The 22,642-nt window shown below is 42.0% G+C and overlaps 2 protein-coding genes across 2 annotated transcripts; one reads left to right on the plus strand and one right to left on the minus strand.

The window, feature by feature from the left end:
• Positions 1 to 1,305: 1,305 nt before the first annotated feature.
• LOC111574385 (CTTNBP2 N-terminal-like protein) lies at positions 1,306 to 18,050 on the plus strand. The gene is made up of 5 exons (XM_023278938.3): positions 1,306 to 1,461; positions 3,805 to 3,912; positions 11,747 to 11,998; positions 12,575 to 12,682; positions 15,507 to 18,050. The coding sequence occupies exons 1-5, from the start codon at positions 1,456 to 1,458 to the stop codon at positions 16,794 to 16,796; spliced, it is 1,764 nt and encodes a 587-aa protein (XP_023134706.1). The 5' UTR covers positions 1,306 to 1,455; the 3' UTR covers positions 16,797 to 18,050.
• On the minus strand, positions 18,046 to 22,500 carry capza1b (capping actin protein of muscle Z-line subunit alpha 1b). The gene is made up of 10 exons (XM_023278945.3): positions 22,403 to 22,500; positions 21,296 to 21,359; positions 21,128 to 21,179; positions 20,870 to 20,933; positions 20,550 to 20,756; positions 20,383 to 20,462; positions 20,049 to 20,127; positions 19,877 to 19,948; positions 19,681 to 19,743; positions 18,046 to 19,545 (listed from the first exon to the last, which is right to left on the minus strand). Exons 1-10 carry the CDS (start codon positions 22,439 to 22,441, stop codon positions 19,405 to 19,407), a joined length of 861 nt encoding a protein of 286 aa, XP_023134713.2. The 5' UTR covers positions 22,442 to 22,500; the 3' UTR covers positions 18,046 to 19,404.
• Positions 22,501 to 22,642: the final 142 nt, after the last annotated feature.

Here is a 22,642-nt window from a genome sequence, read left to right on the forward strand (position 1 = left end):
TCAAGTTGAAGTGCATGATGTGTTGGAAACTGCTTGATTATCTGAAACTGAGTATTTTACACATTTCTGTTGCACTTAAATACTTCTAGTCTGAGCACTAGTCTTTTCCCTTCATATTTCCACTGTGCTAGAATAAATATAAATAATAATAACAAATAAAATATGCCAGTGAAATGCACACAGAAGCATACTGTGGCATGACTCCATTAGTCTCAAAGATTGCATATAATTTATCAGTATTTGACACTGTAATGGCACCTGTCAGTGTTTTACATCTTTATGATTATAGGAATTCACAGTGAATATGAGGGACACCGCGCACACAGTTTGTGGTCTGGATTTACAGATTATTCAAGACAACACATTCTACAGAAAATATCTAATAAACAGTACATTGAGGTGATGATGACAGCCTTGTAGTGTGGCAACACTTGAGCCTTTTCCGCCACAATCCGTGCGTAATTGGCACGGATCATCCAAGCAAACCGCCTCGTCTATCTAGTTTCCTTCTTTTCAAAGAAAAATAAAAGGTAGTAAAGGGGCAAAAGAGGGATAGGTACGAGGAAAGACTAGACTGTTCAATGCCCTGACCTCTCCATTATTGTTTAACAGAACCACTCCTTTTTTGCACTGTTTTGAGTCATGATCTCCAATACTGCCGGAGCAGGTGTGCAACGCACCCGAAACACAGTGGACCTGCAGCAGACCCCAAAACAAGCCTTAATGCACCTCAATATTGATCATAAAATTAGACTGACTGACGCTACAGAGCTGCAAATCCACGGAAGTTGCAATACTCAACTGTGCGCATGAAGGAAAATCTTGCAAGACACGTTTGCGTGTCGTCTCCACGCCGTGTGTTACTGCCATTGGCCATTAAGGGGAGTTGAAACACCACGAGAGAAGGTGCCAGCCCTCTTCTCCACGAGGTGTCAGTTTTTAACAGTACATTTGTGAAACAACCTGCTTTCAAAGTATCGTCTGTGCAGGAGCAAAATATGCATGCACTTGCAAATTTATTAAATATTCCATTGTGGCTTTTAGGCTTGAGAACGTCCGGTTTCGGTGCACTCGCGGACATTAAACTTTGAGACTACATGCCAAAACAAGTAATACATTTCTTGTGAGATCGCATAAATCTGCAAACTCCCCAAGGATTCACGCTGGGACACAAGAGGGAGCAGAAATCTAACATTGGACGTCCGAAACAAAGAGGTTTATCCCGCAGAAACGGGAACGCCCTTATCCCCGCCCCCTAACGCCAAACCCGACGGCCATTGGTCAGATCGCTGCACTACGGCGCTTTGATTGGCGGAGAGCCTCGTCATTGAACGTCTGTTGTTCCCGTTCGCCTCTGAGCAGGAGCGCCTGTGACAGTGGAGTGCTTTGATTCATGCTGTCGTGGAGTCTCATTTTGGGATTTCGAGAACAATTAATGCGTCCAGCACGGAGCGCATGAAGGTAGGTTGTGGGGAATATTTACTACTAGCTTCCAGAGATTCTAAATCCAATTCCATCGGTGTTTTTCTTTAAATAAGAAAGCAAAATGTACAAGTCCATATACAGGTTTGTGACCCAGTCTCACGGTTCTAGGCTTTGCCATTTCTGTTCAAGAAATGAAACTTTACAATCCTAAACTAGACATGACTTTATTCTTTGTGATGATAGTTAATCATGTTATTGAATCAATATTGTGGAAATAATCACTGCGATTCATCGGTTTTGTGCTGAGTTCAGTTTCAGGATAATGGGTGTGAGTGCTTCAGTCATATTGATGCAGTATTGATTTTACCATTATCATTACAGGCTGCTCATATAGATAATAGCTAATCTGATGTTTTTGGGAGTGTTGTGGCACTTATCAAGTGAACTGAATGTGACTAATATGGAAGATAATGACAGTCCCTTGTGTCAGACAAAGGCCCTGGACGGCAGGTGGATCCTGTGCTGTTCCTGAGCAACCACAGCAATCATTTAATGCTCTGAATACACAGTGTCTCCTGCACTGACCCTGTCATCACAGATCCAGGATGGGAAAAGTAAAATCTGGGCTTTAATTGCTATTTCGGAGGAATTAAGGAAAACAGGCTATGATTTGTGCCTGAATGCACCCAAGCAGAAATGGTGGTACAGTCTCACTTTGACACTTACCACAGACCAGTGTTGTCAGATTAGCTGCCTTATGGTTCTATATTGACTTGTAAAGCTGGCTTGATCACGATTTGTTGATTTGCACGGATGCAGCATCTAATGGCAAAACCATTCACACTGGCTCATCCATCAGTGCTCACACAGCCCCAGCTGCCACTTGAAACCTCTGTGGGCTGCAGAGAGGGGTTTCAGGGATGATTCCTGGGGTGTGGGTATCCCTGGAATGTGGGAATAATTTTCCATGGATGTAGATTTATAAATATCAGGTGACATATAGCGAGTTTGGCCTACTTTGATGGCCAAAACTCCAGACACGCATAAATATCTGAATCAGACCGACTCGTATCAAAGTATGTGTGCATGTGTGTGGTTGGGTAAGGCTGGAAACCACACACTCACAACACATAACAAGTTAGTGGCCTGTAAATACCTACCGATTCACACACAGTTGCCTTGCTGTGAATGTGCGGGGAGCCACAGAATGCAGGCAGGAATTTTGGACACACAAAGAATGTTCTGGGACACTGCTATAAGAAAGTAAACAGTTCACTTTCAACCTTCATAGCAGCAAGGAGGACAGTTTTTTTTTTTTAAGGGAAGGTATGCTTTTACTTTTGGTACAGACAGGTGACAAATTAAAGGAAAAAATGGAAATAAATACGTTAAATATTCTTCTTAACCGAGCAAATGGGGTCACTGAATGGTTTGGTAAGTATGAAAATTGGAACAATTACACTTTCTGGCTATTGCAGACAGCAGATCTCAACTATCTGAACTATTAAACTTGGGACCTGCAGGATAGACAGTGTTCACAATCATTAATTTGCCCATAACATTTGTTAAAATGGTGTTTAATTCACGTGCGTTTCAGATCAGCTGTGCTAAGATGCACTGTACTCATTGTAGCATATGTTAATTGGCTGATTTTATTTAAGCTTCTGTTACCTGACTTCACAGTTCACACAAACCTTGTCAAACACGTAATTGCCACTCTGAGGAGCAGTCACAGTCCTAGGAACTGATCTGACAGTGACTTCATTCCTCTTTTGTAAGATGAAGTCAACTTTGAGTTGGGTGTTTTGTCTTTCTCTCAGTTTTAAGGATGATGTCAGCCGTGTGAGGCATTATGTCTGACCACTATGACCTGACGGGATCTATCTGGTGAATCATAGGATGCAGTGGATGCAGTGCCGGATGGCTAAGATTTTCAAAATTTTAACAATACTATGTTTCAAACAATCACATTTGCCTAACAGCCTTGAGATTTGGAGCATACGTATACCTCTAGATAGGACTGAATGAAGCAGACAACTGTCCTCAGGCCCTTTGCGACTTAATGTGCAGATATGCTAATGACTTCCTGTTTATAACCCTGAGTACAACCCAGCGAGGCCACAGATGGGACCCCAAGTCCCATTGTATATTAGTTCTGTGCCACTCACTGAAAATGCACACAGAGAAGCCACCATCATGTGAGGTTCTCTATAAAAAATCCATTTGTAATACCCAGAAGAATTCAAATTTCTTGACTGGGTACAATCTTCTGATTTCATATTATGTTAGTTTGCTGCTTTTATGAAACCCTTGCTGAAAAGTTTGCCACTGTATCATATTTACCTGAATAAATAAAAATGTAACTCTCTCTCACTTTAGGAGGAGAAGATGAATGTGGAGGCTCTAAGCAGAGCAGAGCTGCTGACTCTCCTCAGTGTCTTGGAGGGAGAGCTGGAGGCCCAGGATGTGGTCATACATGCCCTCAGGGTGAGTGTGGAGCTCATACAGGACACCTAACGTACATTTAGGAGTGTATGCACAAAACATAATAAATAACAAAACATAGTATGATACATAATATTATGGCCATCCCAGTCTTTAATCAGTATACTCTTTGACACACTAAAATTAGCCTGTTTCAACATTACAATCCCAAAAAGAATGTGAGCTGACAGGAAAGGGATGTGTAAATAGGAAACTTAGGAAACAGAGCTGGTGAAGACAATGGCACGGGAACCATTTTGGGTTCCCAGGTCTTTAGATCCAATAGAGCCCCAGTAATATTGCTGGTTAGATCAGTCTTTAGGCACATCTGCAATCTGTGTTTCTCTTTTTTTTTCAGTTCAGGCACTTTTCAGATCTGGATAGCACCATATTGTGTCTAGACTGAGTTCAGACCAACTGGTGTGTCACGTATGTGTCATGTGTGATCATTTGTACTCAGCTTGATTTTAATCTGTGATATCTCCACTAATGCTGATCAACAACAAAATTTTGCCTCAGTCAAAGAGGAAGACTTTGGGACCTCTATGATATGTTATATTTTAAGGTTTTGTATTTCAAACCAATACGAGAGTTATTTGGCTCAGGCAAATCAGCGGGATCCAACTACGTTTGGAAAGCTAAACACAGACTGTGAAGATGACTGGATGCATCTACATTCACATTGCGTTTACTCTGCGTGCACACATGACCGAGATGAGCCCTGAATGCTTTGAACTTTCGTGTCAATTTGGACAACTTGACTCACTGAAGTGCACATTTAGATTAGCACCTCTGATATGACTCAACACCAGCTTTCTCATATTACAGATATCTACTGCTAGAGGCCTGTTTCATACTTGCAGTAGAGTGACAAATGAAAGGAAAACTCCACATAAAGTGTTTCTGTAAAGTGTTGGGCTATAACATGCTACGAGAACAGAGATTCTTCCCAAAGATATTCCCTTATTTGGAACATTCAGCCCAAAATTTTCCGTAGGTGTTACATGGGTTGAGGCCTGGTGACTATAAATGAGTACTTTCATACGCACTGTGGATAGGAACATTATTATCCTGGAATAGATCATCACGATAGAATTATTTTGTGACAGGACAAAGGTGATCCCTCTTTGCATTGATTTGCATTGACTGTTCCCTCTAGGATGCAAGTAGACTGAAACAGTCCCACCAAAATGACCAAAGCCCCTCACTGTAGGGGTCTAGAGTTCAGGTTTTTTCTTTCGTTTGTCCCATGTCTGTACTATTTCCTTAAATTCATAATCAGAGAAGCTCATTAACTTATATTTAAGTGAAATAGCATAGCTTTCCTTCAGCAATAACACATTTCAATGTTAGAGTCTAGTCTGATCGTTTCTCTCCATGCCCCTGGCTGCTTTTCACACTTATGGCCACAGCAGGTGTTCTACACTCAGATGAAACTGCTCAGATTCTGAATGCTTGACTCACTGCTTGAAACAGAGACTGAGTCTGTGATTACGACGAGCAGCGACCATGGCCGTCCTGTTATATTATATAGGCCTTGATAGTGAAGTTTGTCTAGAGAGCCAGTGAGGCTGTAATCATGAGAGAATGTCAGTGCCAGGGCCTGAAGGAAAGCCGCTCTAACCACACCAGCTCAGATGCAGCTTAAATGGCAGCTATCCAGATCTGAAGCATGCAGCGTTTGACCCAAAACTCAACATGCACACACAATCATTCCCTTAGGACAAATCTGTGGTTGCCTCGTTGTCTCTACTTACTCCTCTTTTCCTATCTCTAGCTCTTGCTGCTTTTTCCCTCCTATCTCCCTTCCTCATTCTCTCTTACTCAAACACAGCCACATTAAGGGGGGTCTTTCATGTTTAACCATGACCCATGTCTTATCTGCCCACTCGCATTTTGGTGGTCTCCATTGGGCCGCTCATAGGCTGCAGTGTTTATTGTGGAGAGGATGTACAGAGTTGTAGGCACAAATCACTGACTTCCCTTGTTCCTGCTCGGGGCCTGTACAGTAAATTACTAACCGGTCAGTGTTAGGGCAGATTGTGTGTAGAAGGGAGTGTCAGGGCTGGATAGCAGGCAAATGTGGTCAATATTAGGCTTTGTTTCTGTCCCTGAATTTGGTATCAGGAAGTCTGTCCTTACAGATTCTCAGCCATCCAGTTCAGGGTAATCCTAAGAGATTCCAAAGAAGGAAAGTGGACTTCTCTCTTTAGTTTGTTTTTGGTCCGAAAAGAGAAGTCCGGTTGCCTTCTACTGAATCTTGTATGTACTCCCAGGAAGTCTATTCATACTGTCAGTCTTTCTCTGTCTTGGCTGATTTTGATATTCCACAAGCAATTGCTCGTCTCTAACTAGAGCTGTCTTTTCTTTGTGACAGAGATGTTTACTTGTGAGAATAGTGGAAAAAGAAATTCTCTCTTTCTCTTTTCCACTCTGTTAAATATTGTCTCTTCTCAGCAGCAAGTACTTGGGATGCCTCTAGATTGCTCGGGACAACCGTCCTCAATCCCTATTTTACCATTCTTTGGCTTGAAACCCTTCAAAACGTCGAACCGCATCAGTGTTTGCTTCCTCACAGAATGACATGACGTCACCTATTGGACTTGTCTCTACAGATTCTTGATTGTACTGTTTCTAGTTGTCATTACTAAGGATACAGATAAGCAGTTTTACTAGAGGGAACATTCCTGAGAACATGACACCAGAAACAGGTCCTGCATTCCAAGAGGAGTGGCATATCTTTTGAGCTGTCAATTGTCTTGATCTTATAGACACCTAATGCTATTATTAGCTTCTGTCTGTAAGGCATAAATGGAATAAATCCTGCACAGAATGGCTCAAAAGAGTGTCAGTTAAAGACATAGAAAAAGGTGTATGCAATAGCGAGACACCTGTTCCTTAAATACTCATGGAGAGAACCTAAAGTCTTAGTTGTTCTCTCTGCAGTGGAAAACAAACTTGTGACTCTAAAGCAGCAAAACACATTCTGTGACATTGAGATATGCCTTAGATCTGTGTAAAGCGACTGCTTCCAACTGTTTTTGTTAAAGACTCTGTGGTCTTGTGTCGCTGTAACTACAGATTCACCACGAGGTTTATGTGGTTCAGATATTGCATTCATTTTCAGATGAAGGACCTGTTTTGTTTTTCATATGATGTCATGTCCTGTAATCCTAAAGCGCTTCATCTATTTTTGCAGGGTGACGTGTTTTCCTGACTCCATAAACAATAGGGCCTGGAAAGAGTGTGTTGCTAAGATAAGAATGTATAGTCTTTTACTGTTCCATTCCCTGCCCAGTTTGGACATGTTGTGAGACTGGTAGTGGAAAAATTCCCAATAAGAGCTGTAAGTGCACAAAAAATTCCCTTAAAAGCAAGATACGATTGTAATATACCGTACGCTAGTGTGTGATGTTGGTGAAGTGCTTCCATATCGACAGCCTGAGGACTGCAAGTGACCTGAAAAAGTTCAGGTGACATCAAAGTAAGTCATGCTACCTTCTTGCTTTTTTTTTTTCTTATGTTCACTAAGTGCTCAGAAACACGCAACAACACACAGTTCTCATCAGTGATTTGTCCATATGGAACAACATAGACCGGATAATGGTTTCCTTAGGATGTGTTTTTATGGCAGCCTCTCTTATGACTAAACTTAAAAGTAAAGATTAATATCTAACCACACCCGACACTGCTATTTGCACTGAACATGAGAGTATTTGCCTGCAACAAATAAAATATAAGCGATATAGGAAGTTAGGCCAAACCACAGCAGCCACAAATCTAACATAGTAAAAACTTGCATTCTCACTGAGGTTTGGCCTTAATATCTGCAGCAATGAATTACCCTGCCAGTTTAATTTTTGACTCCATCTCAAGATAAAACAGAGCATTTCCTTGTTCTGCCCAGTCATATGGTAGGAGTTTCCAAATGCAGCGCTTGACCAAAGGCTGAGAGCACCTGCTTCCATGTTTCGTCACTAACCACCGATGATAACATATGAGACAGTTAAACATTACTTAGACAGACTTGTCTGATGTTTTTACAGTTATCTCAGTGCCGTCTGTGGTTAATGTGTGGGTGGGAGGTGTGGAGGATACAGCTTCAGCCTTAAGTACACACCTTAGCATACACTTCATAAATCATGCGCCTAAAATCTCATATGTCTCTCTTTCTCTTTTATTACCATTTGGAGAACAACAAAAGCCTGCAGCTGGAACAAGTAGTGTTTACAGATGAATTACACCTACCTTGTATTACAAGTCCATTTTTGTACCAGTGCAATTTGTACCTTCAAATGACCAGAACGTACATTACATATAAAAATAGTATAAACCTTTAGCAGCATTGAGAAAATCACTTTACTACCTTACAGCAATGGCATGATCCCTCACCAGCTTCCTACATTGCCAATATACTGGTAGTTTTTGAAGATCCCACACTGCTGTGGGGCATTTCTGCAAGAGTAGATGGGCTTATAACTCCTGTATAAGGAGTGCTAAGGGTTTATTTCTGTCTCACACTGCTGTGTTCTCTAGAACATCTGCATTTGCCACTAAGTTTTAACACCAAAATGCTTTTCATGTGCAGATGACTTACCCTAGTTATTTATCTCACCATCCATACTCTGATAAATCCACTGTGTGCTCACCGCTCAGCACTAGACTGCGGCATTAGCTGTCAGTTCTAGATACAGTAGACTTAGAAGTTACTGAGATTTTTTTGATTTTGCAAAACACAAAAATGTTTTCACTTTGTCATTATACTTAATTGACTGCGGATTGATGGGACAAAAACAGCAGGTTTATCTATCTGTTATTAAATCGACAGCACAGTACAGTGTGCAAACAGTGAAAGAGTCTGATCTGTGAGTAAATGCACAGTATTTCTCTGAAAGTGAATATTTAATTCTCAGTATGCATGGGTTGTGTGAAATGTGTTAATGTGTTAATGTGTTAATATATGTGACCTAAATGTGTAAATATGCTATTGTTTGCATATTAGCAATAAGAAAATTTGAAGTTGGCCATATGTCATATGTTTTGCCTTCAAGCTTGTGCAGTTTTTCTGCCTACAGCCTACTTTAAGTAGGTACATTTGCAATTTGGGCTCTCCCAAGGCACTATTGCATACACTTACCATGTCAAGGGGTGGTGTACCAATTATGTTGTCGTTAGTGGCTAGTTAGCTCGTCATTAGCCTCCAGCACCACGTTGTCGCGCTAAACTGTATTTCTACTGCTCAGCCAAACTGTTGGTTGGGTATGTGATATATTATTATATCTAATGATAATTTTTTGACATTTTAACTACTGGTGCCTGAGAGGAAGACCTTATAGTCACATGCAGCAAATGTCCCATAAGTTAAGACACACACAAGCAATGATATGCAGATAAATATGTGCTTGCATTACATTTTTCTTCCACCCACAGTATTAGGTCAGTCAGAAGGCGCAAAACTGTACATCTGTAACAGGAGATGTCCATTCAGAGCTGTGATTTTGTCCGTGCTTGCTGCTGAGCTCATTGTGTGACACTCCATTACTAAGGAAACAGGACTCCCTGGCTCTTTTCAGCTCACAGAAGGGCATGATTGTGCCCTGAGGCTGTAGGTAACTGACTGACAGAATTTTTTAAAGGTGAAAAGCATCAGGTTGTCCTTCACACCTCGTTACAGTGTCAGGAATGCATCGGAAGGAAAAGGCTGCTGAGGAAGGCGATGATCAAACATGCTGTAGCATACCCATTTTAATTGAACAACACTGCAGGCAATTGTTAAAGAATTCTTAAGTATTTGATGAAATTCAAAAATACACTAATTAAGAAACAGAAAAAGTTATTCGCATGTAATATATTCTTTCCCACAACTTGCTGTAGATACATTTGTCAGCAGCAGTTGAGCAGAAATGAGTGCTTTGCAGAAGAGAGGGTTTGCTTGTTGTGCCCTCTCATAAAGGAAAGCACACTCTGTCATTATGATCAGAACTATTCCGACAAAAAAACCACGAGAGACCCGACCCTAGGCTAGGGTTGCGACACACACACACTCACACACACTCTCACACACACACACACACTAAGCCCAACCCTTAATGGTCTGTTTTTTTAAAGTAAGGACGCTACAGTTTTGTATCCAGCTAGTTGAAGAGGACTTAAAGCTTTAAAAAGGCCAACATGCACACAGCCTCCAGTAAACATACATACGTGGCTTGCACACAAATTTACATCAACAGTAAAAAGGAGACATAGACACACTACACACATTACAGTACGCTCATACCAAATCTCGCACATACACGCCTCGTGGGTCAGACTCGGAGACAATGCATTAAACTGAAGGCACTGAGACACTGTCTTTGTGCAAGTTCTGTAATCTCCTCACTAAGGGTCACATTCTTTGTTCAGCTGGAGAAAAAAGCCTCATATACAGCCTCCTTACTGAAACCCTCAGGACTTGTGTGTGTGTGTGTGTGTGTGTGTGTGTGTGTGTGTGTGTGCGCGTGCGTGCGTGCGTGCGTGCGTGCGTGCGTGCGTGCGTGCGTGCGTGCGTGCGTGCGTGCGTGTGTGTATTTGTGTCACCAGTGTCCGAGAGCGTGAGGGAAAAAAAGAGACTGACAGAAAGGCGGAAGAAGAGAGAGGCATTTTCTAAGAAATGATGATGAATCGACAGAGGAATGCGGTGCCATGCGTGTTTGGGCAGGGGGCTGATGGGGGCTGAAGGACTGGGGTCTCTGATGAGGATTGCATGGGGAGACAGAGACGCTTGTCCTGAAGGCACGTGGAACAAACTCTGTGGCATGTGCTGACATAAATTGGATTGCCAGCTGACCCTAAATGCCTCCAGAACTCAAACCTACTAACCATTACGTAGCTAATGAGACCACCCTTCATGACATTTCAGGGTGATGAGGAGTGAGGTCAGCAAGGCCTTACCATGTTTCACTTCATTTCTTGTCCTTCTGGCATATTTCTATCAAACCAAGTCAAATAATGTGCGATAAAGTCAAATGAGTTGAGTTACCTGCATCATTTTGCTTCTCGTGATCTCTTCTCAAACCAGTATGCCGTCACCTCATAGGCAATTGTTTTGTTTTAGTTTAGGTATAATCTAACCGGTTCATTGGAAACAGCTCTGTGTGAGTGTGTGTGTGTCTGATTTCATGGCCCGGTCCTTCACCCCTGCATCCCCGGCGAGCAGTTAACATCTGCCCCCGGTGGGGGTTGAACAGCTATGCCTCACCTCTTTGTGTTTGGGTTGACGGGAAAGACCATCTGCTTGTGCTCACGCTGACAATAACATCACTCGGCACAGTTTTCCTGCACACACATGCACACACAAGGTGACACACACTTCTGGGTGTTTTTCCAAGAGTGATCACTACATTGTTTTACCTGCAAGTCAGTCTTGTGCATGGAGGTGTGCATCCTTGCATGTTTGTGATGGGTTGCTGTGTTTTATGGCTCTGACAGCGGGGCCTCATGTTATCTTCTTAATGCATTTTTGCTGTGTGCTACAGTATGGAAAGAAGACATCATCCAGCTCATATACTGACACATAAACACACTGCCTTTTGCTCAGTCAGGACTGAACATGTACGTGGATATACATTAATGTCTTCCGCCTGTAGCCGGATTAATACTTGATACTCTCATTACTGGTTGGTTGCCTGCTGAGCTACACTTGCACATACATGTATGTGTTTCATCATTTAGCAATGCTGAGTTCTCTCTTAGAAACAGGGACTGCTTTTCCTAGTTAATGGTCAACATATTAACATGAGCTAATCAAACTAACTGCCTATTTACACGTGCTTCTTGTGTGTTTGTGTGTATCGATTAGGCTCAACACAGAGATGCTTTTGTCCAGGAGCGCTATGGACAGTATGACCTCAGCGATCCATTCCTGGCCCTGCAGCGGGACAGCGATAGCGTGGAGCGCCAGGACACACTCACCCAACCTCACACGCATCTGCAAGGCCGGGCAGTGGGCCCAAACCCTCTGGCTGTGCTTAAACTGGTCATGGCTCACTGCAAAAGGATGCAGGAGAGGATGATGGGACAGTTAGCTGCTGCTGAGAGCAGACACAGGAGGGTAAGAGGCAATGCAGGCTCACACACAGCCCAGCTCGCACTTCTTCAGATCAGATTTGCTTGTAGAGACGATGCTGCAGCCAGCTAAGTGCCCATCCAGCGTCACACAGAGGCACACACTTGTACAATAGGCTTGTTGTGTGTGTGATAATGTGCATGTATTATTAGTCTCTATGTTGACTTGGCTTTGGTAGTGAAGCAGACAGGCAGCAGCTGCACCAGGGGCTTAGAGGGGTGATATGGAGCTTTGTCACAGCAGAGCTCAAGGTCTGGGAGTGTATGGGAATCATGGAAACTCAACCTATAGACTATCTATAAATCAAGTTCAGAGAAGTGATGAAACTGACAAAGTCTTGAAATGAAGATGAGGTTCTGCTCATGCTGGTAAGTTAGGGTACAAGTTTCACATTGGCAGGTGCATGTGAGACAAGGAGCTTATTGCAAGAAAGATAAATCAGAAAGGTAATTTGCTGGATGGAAAATGACAGAATTCATGCAGTGAACCCTAAAACAAGAAACCTTTCAAAATGTCATGTAATATATAGATATTTTTTTTGCTTGACTGTGTGTTTGGCAGATGATCGCTGATCTGGAGGAGGAGAAACAACGGCATGCCCAGGACTCTGTGCAGCGCGCTGATTTCACGTTTTTGCTGCAGACAGAAAGAGATAAGCTGCTGCAACAGGTGTGACTGGCTTGTAGAAGATAGTTTATTTGTACTGTTGTAGTTTTGAGTTCTTTTGTTCAGACATAAAGTGAATAGATAGATGTTGATTACCTTGACGGTTTTGGAGAACTCAAAACTACTGCATCAGTAAGAAGACATGATGGACGTTTTTGAGCTATTATTTGTACTGTGTGTATGGAAATATTTGTATGTTTAAGTCTCAGAAAAAATAGTGCTCATCTACTGACAGATGAGCACATGTGGTGCATTTGTTTCCCTTATTCTCTCCTCTGGCTGTCTGCACAGTGTCCTTTGTTGTAGCTGTGATTTAAAACCCACTGACTGAGCAGGGAAGCTTCAGTGTGTAACTCAGTAGGGTGGAGAGGGTTTGGCCTGTTAAAGTACAGCCACATCCACACAGGCACTCACATGCACAAACCCAGGCTGTTCCATGGGAAACAGATGAGGAAGAGGCCATTGTTTAGTTGTCCAGCAGCCATGGGGCTTTATGGCCTCAGGAAACCTGAGATAATGGATGTCCACGTCCAATGCAAGGTCAGCTGGTGCACACACACACACTGTGAGCACACAACCAGCTACTACATAAACTTTGCACAAGTGTCTTATGTAAGAAAAGGTTCCTGAGTGTCTCCCAGTCTTCCTCAGGCTTTTCCTGCCTCTGCTGTTTTTGTACACTAACCATACACACACGATCGTATTTCATCACCTCTCATTTCCTTCAAGCACTCATCAAAGCTTTTAAGCAGCCCAGTCACCCTCTAATGACCTCACAAAAACTGAACTTTCCATAAACATGCTTTGCAAGCAAATAATTCTTGAACAACTGCCCCTCTCTTGTCTCCTCTGACTCTGAAACAACACATATTCACGTTCCAGATTCTGTATGACCCCGGTGGGTCTAATTTAAGAGTAGTTTATCAGACAGAACTGTATGTACACAATACAACAGAAATGAGTGACTCTCTGTGCAACATCACTTAAATGTCAAATGAATTCAAATTGTGACATCTTACCAAAATTGCATCACTTCTAAGTCTAACAGTGAAGTATTTGCCCTTATGCAAAATCACAAAATAACAGTTCAGATATAGCTATCCATCCATCTACCAATTTTCTTCTGCTTATCCGGGGTTGGGTTGCTGTAGCAGCAGGTTAAGCAAGTTATTCCAGATGTCCATCTCGTACTAATGCTTTCCAATTCCTGCCGGGGGCTGTCAAGGTGTTCCCAGGCCAGGTGAGAAGCATTATAGTTTAAATTTACTGCAGTAAAAATGCAGGCCTCAGGGCAGGAACTCCATGCAAAAAGTCTGCACACCTTTCATTACTGAGATTTAGATCTTTCAACTTTTCTTTCAATACTTCATGTGTCCACCCTTATTTTTGCTGACAAAATCAATCCTCATTGACATATAGACAACCATACTTCCAGAGATATTTTCTGCCAGTCTTCAGATTGTTTTTTTTCAGCTGCTCTTTGCTGGAGGGGTTGAGTTGCTCTACTTTTCTCTTCAAAATACCCCAAAGGTGTTGTGTTGGAGTCAAGTCAGGTGACAGACTTGGCTGGGTCCTACTTTTCATTTTGCACGTGTGTGATTTTGGCAGTGTGCTTTGGATCATTATCATACTGCAGTATTTTTCTACTAAACTTCTGCAGACTGGGAGTCATCTTGTCAGTCAGCCAGCCAGTATTTTATGTGGTATAGCCACAGGCATTCATGGTGCTATCTATAAATATCACATCCCCTCATATCACCATACTCCCACCTACGTGCTTCACTGTCAGGTCTATGTTCACTGTGGTACTGTAGCCTTGGCCAGGTTCATGCCAAACATGCTGATCCCCACCTGAGCTGAACAAATTCACTTTTATCTCACCTGAGCAAAGAGGCATGCTCCCAACACTCATCAGGCCTCTTGTCATGTTCTTTAGGAAAGTTTCGTCTTGCAGTTTTTTCCGAACAGGAAGCAAGGGCATTTTCCTTGAGCTCCATCCATAGAGGTTGACATTATGCTCTGTCCTTCACAGTGAGTCGTCACAGAAGCTCTGATTTCCACTGATAACCACTGTGCCAAGTCTGACGCACTTGCCCGTCTCTTTTTTTAGACTGTAAAAAGATTTTTTTGGATTGTGCAAACGTGCAGTGTCTGTGGCGTCATTTATGGACGACGACCACTTCAAACTTCATTAGTGGTCCTATAGCTTATTTTAGTTGGTCACTTGTCTTCCTGTACCCTGTGAGGTCTCACAATTAAAATTTTCAGGTCCTCTGGAAATTCTTTTCCATATGCAACCAAGACACAGACATGCTGATAGACCAAGCTTATAGATTCAAAGTTTAGAAAGTTCTCGTGTTCTGGTCATTGTATAACCATGTTCTTACGGTTAGTTCATACAGATAATTTGGAAATCCTAATTTTGTTTCAACGATTACTTATCTAACTACAGTGCTAGTGATCAAAAGTGTATTCACTGTTGTTGGACTTAATTTCTACACTGGTGTGCAGTCTTACTAAAGAATTTGTTTTTGATTGTTCATGAAATGGAACACTAAGCTTGTCAATTTGGAAACAAATGCAATAATTAGGATGTGATGCAGTTTTGAAACGTTTCGCATTTACATGATATTGCATTGGGGTATGCCTACTTGGGTTCAGTGCAACATCTCTAAACTCCTTTGCAAAAACAGTTGTAATTTCACATAAAGGAATGGGTTTTCATCCAAGCTGGATCTAAAGGAATACAATAGTGTTATTTTGCCTCTTTGTGGTCAAATAAGGTAAAGCTGTTATGCCTTGACTTGTATTTCTCTCTCTTTTCTAGTTGGAGGTGGAGCGTGCAACAGTGCAGAGGTTAGAGAAGGAACAAGCACAAGTGGTGAGCAAAGTGGAGGAGTCACTCTCCCAGCAGCAGCAGCTCTCCTCAACTCTGACTCTAGAGCTCCAGAAAGCCAGCACCCAGGCTCAGGAGGAGGCTCAGAAGGTCTCACAGCTTCACACATTGCTGCAAGAGGAGACCAGTGCCTTGGAGAAGCTCCGGGCAGTTCTTGAAAGCGAGAAGAGCAGGGCAGCTCAGCTGGAGGCCATGTCTGAGCGACAACTAACTGAGTTTGACAAAGAACGAGAGCAGATGAAAGCCAGGCTCAGCAAAGAGGAGGAAAGGAGTAGGGAGCTTGAAAGACAGGTAGGGGAACTCAGGAAGAGGTTGGCTGAGACTGAAGGATGTAAAGTAGAGGTAAAGGAGCCTGTAACGGAGGTGAAAGAGTCTAAGATGATGGTGGTGTCCACTTTTGTTCAGACTGAGCCAGATGGAAAGGCGTCTGCCACTCCTAAATCCACCTCACTGCCAAAGGTCAATGGGCATCATAATCAAAAGGAAACAGAACCAACACAGGAGGGGAGAGGAGCAGAAAATGGAGGAGTAGAAAATGGTGGAGGAGCACTTTTGCATTCGCCTCTTCACCCTCTTCCTCACCCTCACTCTCCCTCCAGCACAGCCTCCTCTTCCCTCTCCTCTTCCCCTATTTCCTCCCCTGTCCTGGCAAAGCGTCTGGGCAGCCCAGGCTTCCATCAGTCCTCCTACCAAGCTGGAGTGAACCAGCGGTTCCAGGCCGCCAGGCACAAGTTCCAAAGTCAGGCTGAGCTAGAACAGCAGCAGCACGGTGGCCCTCTTTCCCCCAGGGATCTCTCCCCCACCACCTCCTCCATCCCTCCCCCTCCAGAGCACAGCACAGCGAAGCAACTGGCCCGCAACACTGTCACTCAGGTGTTGTCCCGCTTTACCAGCCAGCAGGCCGGAGTCAAGCTGTCGCCAATCAGCAGCTCACCGTTTGGTACAGACTACCGCAATCTAGCAGCATCTCCCCCAGGGTCGAGGTCGCCTTCTTCAGGCCCTCTGTCTCCAGGCATCCGCTCACCCCTAACTCCTCGCTCAGACAAGACCAATCCTCCTCCAATCCCTCCCAAGAGGCCAGGCATGAGTCCAACTCCAGGCTCTCCAAGTCACTCTGCTCGGACCAGCCTCTTCCCAGAGCTGACAGGGAACTGTGGACACAGCAGCAGCGGGCAGGAGGGAGCGAAGGAATCAGACCTGGTTTTATCCTCTAGTAGCTAACGACCAGATCATACAGACTAACTGCTAAACAAGTCAGGGCTAAATCAGCAGTTACTGTAATGTCTATCTTTGCTCGCCCTTGCAAACCCACTTCATAGCACTCAAAATCTAGACACTTCAAAGCTGCACTGGTAAAAACAGATGCAGAGTTTGCAGCACCCCTACCTCTATAGCACAATCTGAAAAAACAATTGGAAAAGGCCTATTAGAAATAAAACACAGTATCTTATGGATTATTTTATTGGATTTTATGTTTTTCATGTCTATTTCTTTTGCTGAATCATTGTGAGTTTAAAATTTTACAATAAGAAAAGTAGGCTATTTTCTGCAAACCATTTTGAAAAAAGAAATGTCAGTGGAATTTCATTGTACAGCACTGCCTTTCTTTTTTCTCTGACTCTAAAACTGCCAATCCTGCTATAATCAAAGACTTTAATCAGAAACAAAAATGTAGAGCAAGTCAAAGGGCTAAAATATATGGATGTGGATCATAGCAAATGTGTAGCTACTGTATCAACATTTTATAATAGGAAGTAGTTTTTAAATGTTTTCACAACACATTCTTATGCAGTTTCTATAGAGATGTTCCACAATATTGTAAATATGTTAAAGAATTCCATTAATTCTCTATGAATGAACATCACCTGCATGTACTGTTTTTTCTACTATACTTATGAATACACTGAGTCTTGTCTTGAAAAGGGAGAGCACATTTTGCACTGTATTACTGTATTTCTACATTTCAGTTTTTTTTTTTTTTAATTCAGGGAAGATTGATTTCTGCTTCACCCAAACCAAGAAGGACAATATGTCATGCTTATGTGACAACTCTTTCAGATATTAGAAGATAATGGACATCTTGCTACTGTAATTATTCTATAGTATGTGTCAAATTATTTACATAGCATTGTCTTATCCTAACAGTGATACACATCAGATGATTGTTTTAGGTTTTTACCATTTTTATGTCTCGTTTTGGCTTTAAAACCAGTATTTTTCGCCAGTCTATTTATACCTGTAGATGTATGCACTGCTGTCTGTGAGGATTTCTCAGCTGTCTCTAGTAAATAAGCTTATCATGAACACCTGCAACATTTAGAGCTTTTTTTAAAATAAACTGTCCCTATTTTAAAAGCTTCGTGTCTTACAATGTCATGCTATGAAATCAATTAGCAATCTTCCAAATTTTGATTGGAATACTTTGCAAAAGTTCATATGTAAAAGCAGGAAATGAAAATAAAAATCAAGCCAAGATGTCCAATCCATTTATTTGAACAGGATGGGGCAGTACAGTCTTGAACTTTATTACTGATCGGCACACAGTTGTATTATATTGTGAGGGTTGAACACAGCACAGAGTAACTCATTCAGAGTTAGCCTACTTAGAAGTCACGTAACACGTAGAGTATGATGTGGCCTTACAGAAGTCATGTAACATATACAGTATATGATCTTGCCTTCCATGGCAACTGCTTTGCGTTCACTTGGCGTTGATCAATACACAAACAGTTTGTTACAGTAAAGAGTGCACTATTCTAAGACTCCAACAAAAACCAGCGTATTAAAATAGAAATTTGCATACATGGGTGGGAGGATGGAGTTCTTTACCATAGGAAAGAGATTTTGGCAAATAAATCTTGGTTAATATGAGTATGTTTTCCTTTTTACAAAGGAAAAGCTGTACAGCAATGGAGGTGTTGCCAAAGTAAGAGAACAGAGAACACATTATAGATGTAGCAGCGTACAAGTTGCTTTATCTTGTTTCAGTCATCATAGCTTGCATGGGTGGAGAGACCGTACGTCAGTAGAGCACAACAGAAAACAAGTAAGCATTCCCTCAGCCCTAACAGACACTGACAAACATGCAGGTGCAGGAACAGAGCTATGCTAAGGCTTGTGCTACTCCTAAATGTTAACAAGTAGATATGCTGTCAGTTTAGTTAACAACGTGTAACTAAGTTCCACGTCAGTTCAGCAATACTTTGAACAATGTCTGCTATTCATTTTTCTGTTAATCTCCTTTTACCGATGTACCTGATTTCCAATTCCAAATGTAACAACCACAACGTGACAAAAATTTTCCAAAAATTCAGATTTTTTCCAAAATCAAACCCTGATATGTGATAGTGTGCTTAAATTCTCTCATCTGTTGCCTTGTGCGTCTTGGTTCTTTCCCCGTTTGCCGGGAACTGTGACATGATCACAGTTCTGCATCAGTTTCACTAAGAAAAAAATATTGTAACTTTCCGCGCCTGAATCTAGGGAGGTTTGCGATTCCTTAGATGGCTGAAGGATGTTTACTTCTCTAATGCGGCAGTCCTGAACACAGCCCTGCATGCCGTCCAAACACAGCTCTTTCACAACCACACATCCAAAAGTAACCACCTTCTCCAAGCCATGATTATAACTGCACTTTCCTTCCAGCAGAGAGATAACTGTGCCAAACAGTCTGCAAATCCTCAGTTACTTCTTTTTCTTTCTATTTTTTTTTTTTTTAATTCCTTGCCCCATGTTGATACAGTTTTGCTTTGGTTAGTCTTTGCACATGTATAAGTAGGTTGTGGGCCCATGGGAGCTTGCATCTCCCTGGTCAGTCCCTGACTCTCCACTAGGCATTCTGCATCTCCTTGCCAATTTTGTAACTTAGAATCTTATTCCAGTCGATCTTCATGCGTGTGACAGGCAGCTGGCGACGCAGTGCCTTAAAGGTGGTGTCAGACATGGTCTGGTAGTTCTCACTGATTGCAGTCTGAGGGCAAGAGATGGAGGGAGAGAAGCAGTAAGTGTAACATTTCTTTATTTCAAAAATATTTCTGCATGTCAAAGTAGCACCTGTGGTTTTTAAACAGTATGCAAAGCATGAAGCCAGTAAAAGGTAGCCTACCTGGTAGTCGTTTTCTGCGTTCTCAATAATGTCAACAAATTCCTTAGCTGTCTGGCTTTCATTCTGTCAAAAACACATCTAATCATTCTACTATCAGAAATGGATGACCTCTGTACAGAGCCAGAGCTAACACAGTCGGTCTAACATTACACAAGGAAGCATTGTTGATTCACCGTGTGACTGATTTTTTACTTACAGTTACTGGTATTGATTCCTCTACTTCCTTATGGCTAACCAGCTGCACATTCCCATCTTCATAATAGTGCACCTGGAGATGGACAAATGCTTGAGGAACTTCAAGAAGCTGGAGTTTTTGAATAATCTTTCTCTTTGTGTTATTTATCATTTATGTAGATGTGCACACTGACCTGGATTTTTAATACTCCTACCACCTGAGCAGTGGACTGACCAAGTGTAAGCTTCCACTCTGACCTGCAGCGACCATTCCTTTGAGTAATTAGAAGAAGTCTTTTGTTACAATCAGACAACGCTACCAGATGCCTTAAAAGAACTGAGAGACCTATTATTTCACTTTGATCTCCACCTAAAAAAATACATGTAAACTGTTAACCTTGAACCTTTGTGATAAAGATGAAGTCAAACTATAAAAACCAGAAAACATGTCACCTATGAGAAATAAACATGCGGTATATTCAGAAAAGGTTTTAAAGAGCTGTTGGCAGAAAGAGGCTGGCACTATACCAGAAGTTTTTGGGTTGAAACTGATGTCCCTCAATGCAGGCTATGATTGTTTGCTGACCATCAACTGTTTTCCCATATACCTGCAACACACAGATGATATTAGTATAGACAAAATGTAGACAATATTGTTTAGATTTTATTCTGTCACATTTTTTTGTTTGCCTTACCGTGCTGACTCCAGTAGGGTAGTGCTCTTTGACGTATGCAGTAAGGGCAGTATCGCAGGAATCCCTCCAGCCTCTCAGGGCCATCTCTCCCTCATACGGCTGCACATCACTCACTTCTTTTCTGAGGTGGTCAAAGCGGAACGATAAGCGATTGCGGGGGTCCAGGAAACGTCCCTGACCCAAGTCACCATGCTCAGTAATCAGGACCTATTAAAAAAAAAAAAAAAAAATGGGGGCAGGAAAAATTAAAGAAGCTTGCCTAAGACACATGACGAAGACTCTTTTAAAATTATGAGGAAAGATTAGGGGAGAAAACTTACCGGCTCCTCATAGCCCTCTAATTTGGCAGGAGTAAACTGATCCATGTTGTACTGGGCAAAGGAGCTGAACAAATAAAACAGGTACAACGTCGGCATACATAATATGGCATCAAAATGTTTTTCAAAAACATTTTCCATAGACCATTTATATGACACTTGTCACTCTTGTATTACAAATTTGTCCCCACATAAAGAGGCTCTGGTGTTTTAAATCGTGCAAAGAGTGTTTAAATTTCTCATGTTAGTCCTATTACTTACTGTGAAGCCCCCTCCCTGAGGAGGCTGTCATTGTTGAGAAGAAGCCGGACATCTTGAAAAAAATAAAGAAACCATTGTTTGTATTATGCTTTTTATGAGAGGCAAAGCAATAAAACAATATAATTAGTAACACTGTACATTACATATCTTGCCCTGTCTGTGTCTTACCATTGAAGACCTCATTGAACTCTCCAGGGGGGGCATGAGTCACAAAGTTGGCCGCTATGCGGACCTGTGGAAGCAAATGAAATGTGACTAATTAATTCAGCCAATATGACAATAATGAGACAATACAGATTGGAATCAATATGACATTCACTGTTCATCAAACAAAGCAAATACAAAATCTAAATTAAACAAATGTGCTTAAAAAAGATGACCAATTTGGTTAGTAACTTTGATGACTTTTTAGTTTACACAGGACACTCAATTACATTAAAAAAACAACAGCTGAAAAGAAACGAAGAGTGCCACTCTGCTATTTCACTGATAATGGAAACTGAATTTGAAAAGGCTTGTCGTGTTTGTGAAACAATGCCATCTTGCCCTCAATTCCACTGCTGATCGCCCGTAGACCTTTACTCTTAACTATCCTGATGTTATCTGGGGAATGTCGCCTTTCTAGCGTCTAGCTTTGAAAACACCCTGCTGGTGTCCAGATGTCTTTCCTGTGTTCTACTTTATTTAGACTATGCAAAATCTATCATCCCTAATAATTTGTGTCTTTGCCTTTAACCGGTATTGTATCCATCTGCCACCAGCATTACGGAGAGTGCCACTATCAGGCTCCATGTAAGCTGTAGGCATCCATATCCTGATCTCAAGCCATGCGAGGCTAACATAAGTATTTGAGCTGCAACTGAATCTGTTTGACCCAGAAATCCAAAGTAACGTTAGCTGCTAATGTTAGCTAACGTTATACGAGAGGAACACGTAGCCCTCACTGTAATTGTTAGAGACTGGCATGAACACTGAAACGCGACTTTTGAAAATGGGTGTTTATACTTTCGTTTCTGCTAAACAAGTAAAAAGTTTCTTGTAGCAGTGTCCAGTAGTTAAACCCCTTTATCAACATTTAGACCGCCGTTAGCCAACTATAAGCTTTATCTAGCACTGGCTAGTTAGCTAGTGGAAGTTTATCATTACAATATGTGACCGAAAACTGGCATGCACTTTCCAAATGGTAACCAGTAAACCCCATTAACATGTGACACAGGTGCCCCTCTACAAAGCAGATAAATTGGTGTTGAACAGAGAATTAAATAGTCTTCAAACCTTCTCCTCATCTGACAGCGGGTCCTCAAAGTCAGCCATCTTGGCTCTTTGTGACCCCACCTACCTCAGCTGACTGACAGAACCAGTGCGGACGCTGTCATTCATATACAAAGGGATTATTGATTTAAGAGCACATCACGTTAATGTATATATATTACTGTCCTTTCACACAACCTAAAACCAATAACTTTGTATTAGCAAAATTCAAAACACTGTAAAGACTAGATTTATAACGCAAGA

This window comes from Amphiprion ocellaris, chromosome 8 (assembly GCF_022539595.1).
Source record: "Amphiprion ocellaris isolate individual 3 ecotype Okinawa chromosome 8, ASM2253959v1, whole genome shotgun sequence".
NCBI lineage: Eukaryota > Metazoa > Chordata > Actinopteri > Pomacentridae > Amphiprion > Amphiprion ocellaris.

What these genes read in the sequence shown, in the direction of transcription:
- LOC111574385 (XM_023278938.3), top strand. An exon ending in TGGTCATACATGCCCTCAGG is followed by an intron (nt 3,913 to 11,746) that starts GTGAGTGTGGAG and finishes TGTATCGATTAG; the next exon opens with GCTCAACACAGAGATGCTTT. An exon ending in CTGAGAGCAGACACAGGAGG is followed by an intron (nt 11,999 to 12,574) that starts GTAAGAGGCAAT and finishes TGTGTTTGGCAG; the next exon opens with ATGATCGCTGATCTGGAGGA.
- capza1b (XM_023278945.3), bottom strand. Translation starts at nt 22,441, where the DNA reads ATGGCTGACTTTGAGGACCCGCTGTCAGATGAGGAGAAG. An exon ending in AGGAATCAATACCAGTAACT is followed by an intron (nt 19,744 to 19,876) that starts GTAAGTAAAAAA and finishes TGTTTTTGACAG; the next exon opens with AATGAAAGCCAGACAGCTAA. An exon ending in ACGCAGAAAACGACTACCAG is followed by an intron (nt 19,546 to 19,680) that starts GTAGGCTACCTT and finishes TCTTGCCCTCAG; the next exon opens with ACTGCAATCAGTGAGAACTA.